We start from the raw sequence: 11,888 nt of genomic DNA on the forward strand, positions 1-11,888 counted from the left end.
ACTAGCTCTGTAGACCAGGCTGGTCTCGAACTCACAGAGATCCACCTGCCTCTGCCTCCCGAGTGCTGGGATTAAAAGGTGTTATATTTTATTAAGTTTATTGACCATTTCAGTTTCTTTTCTCTGGTTGTATGTTTGTCGTTTTTACTTAATTTCCTACTGTATTTTTTGATTTGCCAGTCTTCATATGTTGTTTTGTTAATGTATACGTTCAAGTTTGTTTTCCTCATTTACTAGGCTTAGCTGTATTCATACTATTACTTAAAAACTTACAGGTTTATACTATAACTTACTCTTCAGAATCTGAAGACTTGAACTTAGGCGCGTAGGGATCTTAGAAACAAAGTGTAAGGAGTTGTCAGGTTGTCAGGTCTGTGAGAATATCTCCCCTCTCCATTTCCCTAGAGCTGAGGAGGAGTGGTCACAGGGCAGTTGGGTTGATTTGATAAAGTGTTTGACTGAAGAATGTGTGGAATGCAGGGCCAGGAATGCATAGGGCAGAGTCTGTAATTCAGACATCCTTAACACACTGTGACTTTGTCTTTGTAGGAGTCAGGCAAGGACCAGGCTTTCTGCGTATTTTTGACGCTTTCAATGTCTGTAATGCAGACTTTGTATGGATATCCCTTTGGCGGTTCAGATTTTGCTTTTACCTGTGGTAGCCACAGATCTCTGTCTAGTAAGTAGTTCAGCCATTTTGTAAGTTAGGAAAATAAACACCAGGGTGCTGAAATGGAGGCTCTTGAAGAACCCACAGACTTTCTCTTTTAAGTGAACCATTGCTGTGCTGTCCTCTTGTGACCATTCTGGAAATGACACTTTAAGAAACAGAAGTGACCCTATTGTCGTCAAAGTCCACTGGTATAAGAATGACTGACCCATTTCATGAAAACCTTAGTAAAGGTGTTGAGTCCTTTTCTTTCTTTATTGGATTTTGACTCATCAGTTTTTTTTTTTTGTCCATTCGAAAAGTAATGAAATTTGTTTGCAGTTTAGAGTTTGAATAATTTTCAAATAAATACGATCTTTATGAGACTGTAGTAGATAATTCCTATGAATTTAAGTTTCAGTTGCCTTGTTAACTATCTTGAAAGTCAGACAGTCATACTTATTAGTGGGAGTTTTTATTTAAGTATTGTCACCCGAATATGAGCTGAATTTGGTATTCTCTCTCTCTGTGGGAGTGGTGTCTCCTGATCTTCAGCCTCCCAAGTGCTGATATTAAAGCGTGCACCACTGCACCAGGCTGACCTTTTTCTTTAGGGGTTTCTCTGAGTCCGTGTGAAAACCAGCGAAGTACTGAAGTGCTCAGTATTGCTGGGCCTTAGGAAATGTCGTGTCACAATAATCCTGGTTACAATAATTCAGTTTTCAACAGTAAGAAACTTTCTCTTAGGCTTCTGATCCCAGCACTAGTGAGGCAAAGGCCGGTCTGTCTCTGAGTTCAAGGCCAGCTTGGGCTTCTACCTCAAAACAAATTGCAGTTCGCCCCCCCCCCCCCAAAAGACCTTAGTTAAGATTCTTATGAGAAGCAGCCCAGCATTCTTCCTGGGAATGTTAAGTCTTACATCTAACTTGCTTGTTCCAAAATAAAGTTCCTTTTCTTGGTTTGTACATAGCACTTGCTTCTCTTGATTTCCTGACAACCTTAATACTTTGGCAAAAACAGTTATTTTATTGATTTTGGAGACTGTTTTACTATGGTTCTCCTGAAGGTTGCCTTTTAGACCAGGCTGGCCTGGAACTCACAGAGCTCTCTCTACCTGCCTCTGCTGAGTCCTGGAATTAAAGCTGTGAGCTACCACTGCCCGGTCAAAGTAAATATTAAATTAGTCTTATACTGACTGACTCACTTGCATCTTTATTTGAGTTGGTGACCTAGTTTATGCATGAAAAATGTTTTAAGAGTTCTCAGCAGCTGTGAGTTCACCACTAAAGCCGTCAGGATGCCAATGTCTTAACCTAGTTACACCTGTTTTGCTCTGATCTACAGGCGACTGCAGCTTTGTTCTTTCCTTAGGTTTGATTTCTGTCGTATTTTATTTTTTACTTTTTATTTTTTCTATTACAGCATAAGCTAATCTATGGACTCTTCCAGCATACCTTTCCCACAGAATAAGCCACGCTCAACTAATTAAATTTGTAGGCTCACATTTACATATGTGTGTGCTGATGGGAATGTGGGTGTGTTTCTGGTGATTGTACGCAGTGTTAACATTTCTATGGTCACATGCACAGAGAAACACAGCTGTCCTAGAGTATTTATGCTTTTACCGATTATAGTGAGCAACGGCAAAAGAACAGAAATATTCTTCTTGGAGAAATTAATAATAGATATTTATAGCTTTTATAGCTTATTGTTTAAGAGAACAGTTTGAAAATAGCCTGAGTAGACATTGAAGTCCAGCTTTCTTACATGGCATTTCACAGAGAACTGTCTTTTTGACATTGCAATGATACATTGTGCCATGTGTGACTTTTTTTTTATATATAAACTAAGGATCGTAAGCTGAAGTGTAGGATTTATTTGTTTATTTATTTTTTAAAAAGATTTATTTATTGTGTATACAATGTTCTATCTGCATGTATGCCTACAGGCCAGAAGAGGGCACCAGATCCCTTTATAGATGGTTGTGAGCCACCATGTAGTTGCTGGGAATTGAACTCTGGACCTCCGGAAGAGCAGCCAGTGCTCTTAACCTCTGAGCCACCTCTGCAGCCCCGCCATGTGTGATTCTTGCTTTTAGAACAAGACTAAAAGCCCTTCTAGTTAACTGGACTGTTAACCTTTTTCTGTACCAGACTAAAGTGGCCCTTTTTCTGGGTCTGTAAGCTTTTAACAGTTTTCTTTTTCAGTCCCTTGTGTATTTTTTTCCCGGAGAGTGAATATGTTGATTATTGTGGTGTTTTGTGATGATTAGCATGTGATTCCACCCCCAAGTTCTTGTCTGGAGCTGGAAAACGAAGTCATTTCAAAAGGCAGGTATGGGGCTGGAGAGGTGGCTCAGTGGTTTAAGAGCATTGCCTGCTCTTCCAAAGGTCCTGAGTTCAATTCCCAGCAACCATGTGGTGGCTCACAACCATCTGTAATGAGGTCTGGTGCCCTCTTCTAACCTACAGATATACACACAGACAGAATATTGTACACATAATAAATAAATAAATAAATAAATATTTATTTATTAAAAAAAAAAGACAGGTACATGTATTATTCCAGCTCAGTCAGTGATCTCTAATATACCAGGCACAAGGAACAATGAGAAGATGCTCTTAGTTTTCAGGCCTGTTTTTTTTTCTAAAGATTTATTTATTATGTACATGGTGTTCTGTCTGCATGTATGCCTGCATGTCAGAAGGGGGCACCAGATTTCATTACAGATGGTTGTAAGCCACCAACCATGTGGTTGCTGGGAATTGAACTCAGGACCTCTAGGGAGAACAGCCTGTGCTCTTAACCTCTGAGTCATCTCTCAAGCCTGTTTTGACAAGTCACCACGTTATTTTTATAGTATGGGACAAGTGGAAGACGTGGTAATGTGTTAAGTAAATAGCTGGGCTTTACAGAAACTTACATTTATCATTCTTTGGTAAGTGTTGTGGGACCAAGCCTCATATGCATGATTAGGCAAGCACTGTATCACTGAGCCATACCCCCAGCCCAACTGCTCGGGCTTTGGATTCAGTTTCCTAGGATCAGGTGTCATGATGAAGAGAGAGGTAGCAGAGGTTGGGAGATGAAGACAATACCAAGGTCGGGATGCCAGTTTTCACTTCTTAGGGTAGTGATTTCAGTAATAGGTGAGCGCCTGGAAGTGTCTAATAGGCTGATCTAGCACAGGAGAGAGCAAAGCTTGCTTTACTACAGAAGATGATACCTAGGCCCTCAAAGTTAGACACTCAGCTTGCTGCATAAGCACTGTGTAGGTGGGTTGGAGGAGAATGGTACTGTAATTTCTGCCATGCTTCTCTAAGTTACATGGAGCAAATGGAGTGGAGGGAAGGAACGAAGAAGAGATGAGCAGGGGTTGGAGAGAGGGCCCAGCAATTGAGAGGGTTTACTGGTTTTGTAGACAACCTTGGCTTCAGTTCCCTACAACTACATGATGGCTCACAACTGTCTATGACTCCAGTTCTAGGGTATCTGATACCCTCTTCTGGCTTTGGTACACAGGCATGCATGGAAACAAAACACCAATACAAAAAACTGTAAATTTTACAGAGAGAGATGGGAATCATTCAGACGTGAACATAGGAGAATTGTCAGAAGCTAGGTTTTCCCGCGCATACTGAGCTGAGTAAAAGTACCAGGCCCGGGGTGTCTGGGCTGTAAGGGACAGGACTTTGTAAGCTCTGCATGACAATTTGTACCTCTAGTCCTAGGGGATCCAAGTGGCTTCTGTAAGTACTGCGCACACACATACATTCAGGCAGAATACTGACACACATCAAAGAAAATGAAAAAATGTACAACCAGAAAGTAAGAGATGGGATAGGGCAGAGATTTTCTTTTTTCTTTATTCTCTCTCTCTCTCTCTCTCTCTCTCTCTCTCTCTCTCTCTCTCTCTCTCTCTCTCTCTTTCTTTCTGTTTTTGGCTCTTTGAAATAGGGTTTCTCTGTGTAGCTGCTTTGGAGCTTGACCTGGAACTTGCTCTATAGACCGACCAGGCTGACCCCGTACTCATAGAGATCTGCCTGTCTCTGCCTCCTGAGTGCTGGGATTAAAGGCGTGCACCACCACCGCCTGGCTAGGGTATCGATTTCAAAGGAAGAGAGAGGGCTGAGTTTCTTAAAGTGTCTGTCTTTTCATAGGATTGTTCTGGAGAATAAACATGTATAAAGTATTTAGCATAATGTCTGACACTATGAGGTGATCAGGCAGTTTGTAGTTGTCCAGCCTTTCCTTCTTAGAGACAGATTTTTCCATTTCTTCATCTTGACTGAAAGGCTTCTATACTATAATGTACTTTTTATAGAGATGAATCAATTCAAGTTTCCAGTGATTTATTTTCTTTCTGTTTCTCTCATATTTTGGCAGGGACTCGTATATTCCAGGCTGGCCTCCATCTTGCCTAGCAGAGGCTGCCTTTGAATTTCTAGTCCTTCTGAGCGTGTACCACCAAACCTGGTGTGCTGAAGCCTAGGGCCCTGCTGGCTTTAAAAACACACTGCCAACCCAGTTCATCTGCAGCCCGGCTGTTTTCTATAGCTGTTTGTTAGTTGTGTGACCTCAGTTCTAGTTTGGAAGCTTCGTGCTACTGTGTCTACCTCTCAACCTAAAGCTTGTGTTTTGTGGCTTTGACCATCATTTGCCTCCTCACGAGTGTTTTTTCAAATGAGGGAGGTGACCGGATGTCCATAGGCCATTATCAGGTCTGTGGGAGGACCATCATTAGAGTCACTGCTGTGGAGGCAGGGCCTCTATAGGTGGTGTGTGTAGCTCCCTACCCGAGTCTAACCCCGGCACGAGAACCGCTGATTGGATAATTGCATTCTTCCTGGGGTGGGGCGGGGTGTTGTTTTTCTCATTTTTGAATTGATGTTTTTTATTTTAAAGGAGGCTTTGGTATTAAGGTGACTTAGTTCTAGTGTTTCAGTGAGGTCTTAGTGTTCCTTAAATACTCGGAGCTATATAGTTTTACCTCATCAGAATGAGAAGGGGTCTATGTTCACTGGAATGTGAGAATGTGTATGTATGGTTTCAACAAAATACAAAGTCAAGGTTGAAAACCGTAGGAAAGTATTATTTGCAGCACAAGAATAAAAGTGAATTTGAAGATGTGGATGTTTAATTGCTGAAATAATGGTCTGAAGACATTACCAGAGGATTTTAAAACCTTTTTCTGTGGCAGTTCTTAAATGATTCTAAGTTTTCTCTCTCTGCCCTGTCTCTCTATTAAATGAAGTCATTCGGCCTCTGAAGAAGCTTCGGGTTCAGACTCTGGCAGTCAGTCGGAAAGTGAGCAGGGCAGCGATCCTGGAAGTGGACATGGCAGCGAATCCAATAGCAGTTCTGAATCTTCTGAGAGTCAATCAGAATCGGAGAGTGAATCAGCAGGTTCCAAATCCCAGCCAGTCCTTCCAGAAGCCAAAGAGAAGCCTGCCTCTAAGAAGGAACGGATAGCTGATGTGAAGAAGGTACCTCCTGGGCTGTCTATTGCAAATTTGCTCCTATCCAGGACCAGCGCTCAGAGTTTCCAAAGAAGATTGATTAGTGTGTTTTTTGGTTTGTCTGTTTCTGGAGATAGGGTCTCATGTACCTTTGGCTAGCCAGAAACTTGCTTGCCATACAGCCAGGACTGGCTTTGTACTCCTGATTCTCCTGTAGCTGTCTCCTAAGTGCTGAGATGATAGGTGTACACCATTATACCTGGTTAGTCCTTCCCTCCCCACTCGACCTTTTTTTTAGGCAGTGTCTTACAGTATAGCCTGGTGTGGCCTGGAACTCAAGATGCTCCTCTTTTAACCCAGTGTGCTGGCATTACAGCCCTGACCATCACACTGTCATAAGGAGACTTCTCCTTGCCTAAGTGTAGCTGCACTTTGCTTATTAGAAAAGAGTCTTATAGCAAAGACTACAAAGGCACACATTAATTTGCATAACATTTTCATATTGATTCATTGATTCTAAACTTTGAATACATTCCTTTTTTTGGTGGAAAAGAATTAGTAATTGTGTGCCTTCATCAGCAGGTGTCTGAGCCTATTTTTGGATAGGATATCATATAGCCCAGGTTGACCCTGAACTCACTGCAACCAAAGATGGTCTTGAACTCCTCATCTTCCTTCCTCTCCCTCCTGCTGGGATGAGAATCCTGTCCCTCTATCTTGTGACAGTTTTCTGTGATGCTGGGTTTGTACATGCTAGATAAGCACTATGCCAGCTAAGCTGCTTCCCAGCCCACCACATTTGAACTTGGGAGATTTTATTTGAGAGAATTCTGTGTGAACCACTATGGAAGAATACTGTTTTTTGTTTCTTAAAAAAAAGAAAGCGATCCTGGGGTTGGGGATTTAGTGCAGCGGTAGAGTACTTGTCTAGCAAGCACAAGGCTCTGGGTTTGGCCCTCGGCTTTGGTGGGTGGGAGGAAGCTTAATAAAATTAAGTTTTATGCTGTCATTTTTCAAATTTAAGCTATAATCTAAGATGCAAATATATATTCTACATACTTGCTTTTATATAAGCTATACTAAATTGTAGGCAGCAGTGAACATTTTCAGACAATATGAGAAGAAGCATTTGGAGCTCTGGAGACAGACGTGGGTCGAATAGTTATTTCAGTTGTCAGGAAAGTTGCCGTGTAATGGTGTTTGACTTTTAGGGGCCAGCAGATGGCCAGGCTTAGAAACACTTAGTAGGTTTTTCTGTTTTGTTTGCTGACAGGATCTTATTATGTAGCCCTGGCTCTCCTGGAACCCACTATGTAGGCCAGGCTGGCCCCGACCTTACAGAGATCCTTCTGCAATTAAAGGCAGGCGCGACAACCCACCCCCTGCTCCCAGCTTTTTTTTTTAGTGGGTGCATGTGTGCTGATCCTTGAAGAGGCCAAAAGAGGGTGTCCAGTTTACTGAGCTGTCCAGTCTACTGAGCTGGACTTCCAGGCAGTTCTTTGCACTATTCCTGGTGTGAGAAAGCATTACTGAGATTGGATTTGTATATTCAGGTTTTACCAGAAAAATACATACATATATACATACATATGCACATACACAAACGTGCATAATATTTTAAAGATAAAATTGCAAATATCCGGTAGTTTTTCAGTGGTTAAGGTGATCAGTACTAAAAAGGTAAAAATGCATAGTTTCATGTAGCTGGACCTAATAGAGAAATTACCATAAATGAGAAATTCCGAAAATACTGCTTTGTATACATATATACATCCTGTTTATAGTCTAGCTTCTCCCACCTTCCCCTCACAGGAGGAAAGTTTTATTACCTGTGTAAGGGCACGCAGTAGTGAGCGAGTTCCCATGTCAGCTCTTTTTTGGAAGAGCATAATTAGGTAGCCTCTAAAGGACAAATAATGCAAGCTGCTGTGTGGTGTAAGTAGTTCAGTAGTGTGACTTGGAGCACAGCTACAGCCCTGGAGCCAACATGCCTAGGCAGAGACTGTGAGTGCCAAGACCGGCTGATTGGTGTAGCCGTATTACCGTGAAGTTCTCTGCGGGGTCATGCAGATAATTTCTCTGGTGTAGCAGAGGCTGTAAAGGTCTAGGTGTGGGCGTGGGCAGAAAGGCTAGTGCACCCGTCTCTCACTTGTTCTCTGCCAGCCTGCTCCTGTGTGTTGGGCTTTCCTCCCACTTGATCGCTTCTAACTCATGGTTGGGTCTTTTGTCCTTTAAAATTTGGGTAATGCTAAAGCCCTTTTTAGGGAATCTAACAACATTGAGTCCTAATCTTTCAATTGTGTTGGATTTTAGTTCTAATAGCCTATTCCTGGGCTATTTTAACTTGTTTGCTTTTCTTTTCAGTTTATTCCTTGTTTTTCAGCTTACCATAGCTTTTTTTTTTGTCACTGGTTAATACTGTCCTCCTTTGCCTAGTGACTTTTTTTTGTTGTTGTTGTTGTTGCTGTTTAATCTTTGATCAGTTTTGGCTTTTTAAGGGCAGTTTTCTACTTTTTATTTTCCTTGTTAGTATCTCAGTATGCCATCCTGGCTGTCCTGGAACTCACTGTGTAGACCAGGATGTCTTTGAAAGTACAGTGACCTGTGTGTCTCTGCCTCCTGAGTACTTGAATTAAAGGCATGCACCACCATGCCTGGATTAGGCATGTCTGGTTTATTCATTATATTAAAACTTATAAGAGAAAGAAACAATGGCACTTGTTTCCAGTGCTGTTCTAGACTTAGAAATGCTGCTTGTTTTGGGACATGGTGTCATATGTCACCCCTCCCCCATCTAGATACTTTGTGGTTGATTTCCCATTAGAGTTTCAGAGTGAAATAACCACGTAGCATAGAGTGTGTACTGTCTGGTTTCCTCAGGAAAACATAGATGCAGACATTTCTCTGGCTTTAGACAGTGGCTCCTCCTCCTTTGTATATACTGTCTGGAATTTCCAAATGCTTTCATGACATTAGCTGCTGCTTCTGTTTTTAATAAAGCCCCTGTTCTAAGCTTGGCTTTCTAACATCTGATCCACATGTTTGACCATGATTAAACAGCTTCACGCCAGTGTTCTACAGTCCATTCAGATTCCTTTGGTTTTCCTGTGGCTTTAAAAACCAGAGTGTACTTAAGCATAGTCATCTGTAGGGAAGACAGTGGAAAAGCCAGCCCCTCCTTGAAGGTTGCCTTTTCAAATTGCTGAAAATTGTTAGCAAAAGTCTGAAGCCAATTACTAGGGATTGAAGCAGGAGGGCTAGAAGAAATGGCGCTGGTTTCTCATCTGGAGAACTTGTAGCAGGAGCGCTGTCTTGTTTGATTAGGTTCTGTGGGCTCTTCTGCTTGCATTTTTTTGTTTTTATTTGTTGTTTATAATTGAAACTGTAAGCATCAGGAAATTTCAGAATTCTTTAGTAATTTGTATTTTGTGGAAGGAACTTGATATTTTAGTTTAGTGACAGGAAGCAGTACTCAACACTTTGAATAGCATGAAGGCATTGTTAAACTTTTTTATTGCTTGTTCTTTTGAAAGGATACTCGTTAGCTTTCTCTCAAAGCTAGCATAACAATGCTTTGGATATTTAGTGACATGATTGTGTTTGATTCTAATAATGATAATAGCAATGTAGTTAAGGAAATGATTCATGTACAGTCTATTAAATTTTGCAGATGTGGGAAGAATATCCTGATGTCTATGGGGTTAGGCGATCAAACCGAAGCAGACAAGAACCATCACGATTTAATATTAAGGAAGAGGTAAGAAAAAATGATTGGAGGGGATGTGTTTTGGTTCCCTATCTTACCTCATCATCCTTGACTGGTGTACATTAATTACTATTGAAAAGACTCAAGTGAGGCAGCTAAAAGAGAATCTGTTGGCCTTTGTATGAACAGAGCGTGGGGCAAGAAGTTAACACTTAGCAAACACATAATAGTTAATGCTTCGTTCCTCTATTGTATGGTGTGACTTAATTTAAAGTTGATTTAAAGTTTAATTTCTCAGAGTATAACTGATTGTGGCCAGTTAACTTTAGATACCAAATGTTTTGTTTAATTGCTGAACTACTGGAACATGGAAATGATTTTGGATTTACTCCAGAGAAAGGAAAGAGGAGTGCTTAATGTCTTTTGTTTTTCTTTACTCATTTTCTGGTCTAATTATGAGAGATGGAGTACTTTATTTTCTATTTTTTAATGATGGGGCAGAGTCTTGGTACTTGAGTATTCTTAGTAAGCCCCCATCATGTAACTACATCCATCTAAGGTGCCTACACTGGTGATTTTTAAAGCCAGTAATATTTGGGGATCGCACATCCTTAGAATCAGACTTGTTTCATGTTTCTCAGATTGTGTCATTGTTTTGTGAAACCTCTGTATTAGGTTTGTAGGTAGATCCTGAAGGGATACTCTTTCCTCAGTGAAATGTCCCCTTTCTGCCATAGGAGGATTGTTCTACTTTTTTTTTTTTAAAGCTATGTAACATTCTTCCAGTGGAGGTTATGTGATTGATAGCCAAATGTTGGGAAGTTAGGTGTGGGTTTTCAGCAAATGTCCTCTGAAAATCAGATTCATGCCAACACCTGCATGTATATGCGGTTTGAGTTCTGAGTGACTTCTGAGCTGATGTGTCTGTGCTTCCCTTTCCCATAGTGTCTTGGGCCACAGAGCCTTAGTCCTTGTGTCCAGTCACATCTGTCTGCCCTTCCTGGTTCATATATCAGTATATACTCAGTAGGACCCAAGACTATCAGTCTTAGAGGGAGTGCCATTTTGCTTTATTTGAGGGAAGAAGCTGTCTCAAGTGTCTTTAGCCTAGTGCTGTTAGCTCTTCATCATGATTCAGATGCTCTTTCATCAAGTACAAAGTGGATATATCAGCGGCAGTGCCGTTAAGGTACACTCACTAAATTTGGTATTTTATACGTTGTTTTAGATCTGCAGCATTCTGTACAGTTACTGCCAACACATGTGGCTTTTAAAATATATATTTAGAATTTATTCCTCAGCCCTAGTAGGCACATTTTAAGTGCTGAGTTCACACATGGCTGATGGCTCACTGTGTTGGACATTATAGTTATAGAACATTTATGTGTAGGAAGTTGTATTTGATGTTACTGTTCTGGGTGTCTGAGCTAAGTATAGACTTGAGAAAGAAAGTGACATTGATTTCTTTTCAAAGTGAAAGAGTGGGCTCCACCTAGCAAGTGCTTAGGTTTCATTCTGTCTAAAGTCTCACTGTGAACTAAAGTCTGTAATCATTTCCCCCCTCACACATTGAAGGCAAGTAGCGGGTCTGAGAGCGGGAGTCCAAAAAGAAGAGGCCAGAGGCAGCTGAAAAAACAGTAAGTCTTTCATGGGGGAGATGACGGCATCTGATAGTTGTGAGCATGTCTACATTTCTAGGACAATCTTTCTCTTCTGTCTATCCCAGATCTCTTGGTTTGGGTTACTGCCCTTCAGGAGTCTCAGTTTAGCATAGAAGCATTCCATATAGCTTCAGCTTAAGTTAACTCAGTTAATTTTTTCTTGAAAGTAAACATAAATAGCAAAGTAGATGTTGGCATATTTAGTAAGTGAGGACCAGATTTAAACTGGCCACTTCTCATGTTGACGTGATAAGGTTTATATTGCTTGAACATGTGTTTGTTATGCAATATGTACTGTTTCAGTATAATTCTAAGATTATAGTTTATAGACTAGAAGATTTTAATTCTTTTTTTTTTTTTTTGGTTTTTCGAGACAGGGTTTCTCTGTGGTTTTGGAGCCTGTCCTGGAACTA

The 11,888-nt window shown here is 40.9% G+C and overlaps 1 protein-coding gene across 7 annotated transcripts in view; it reads left to right on the plus strand.

The window, feature by feature from the left end:
• Chd2 (chromodomain helicase DNA binding protein 2) overlaps positions 1-11,888 on the plus strand; it is a 131,569-nt gene that overhangs the window by 34,482 nt on the left and 85,199 nt on the right. For all 7 annotated transcript variants that reach the window (XM_005357759.3, XM_013350226.2, XM_026784344.1 and 4 more), the window contains 3 exons: positions 5,904-6,135; positions 9,779-9,865; positions 11,390-11,451. In XM_005357759.3, the coding sequence (XP_005357816.1) occupies positions 5,904-6,135; positions 9,779-9,865; positions 11,390-11,451 (381 nt within the window). The remainder of the gene's footprint in view (positions 1-5,903; positions 6,136-9,778; positions 9,866-11,389; positions 11,452-11,888) is intronic.

This window comes from Microtus ochrogaster, chromosome 22 (assembly GCF_000317375.1).
Source record: "Microtus ochrogaster isolate Prairie Vole_2 chromosome 22, MicOch1.0, whole genome shotgun sequence".
Classification (NCBI taxonomy): Eukaryota; Metazoa; Chordata; class Mammalia; order Rodentia; family Cricetidae; genus Microtus; species Microtus ochrogaster.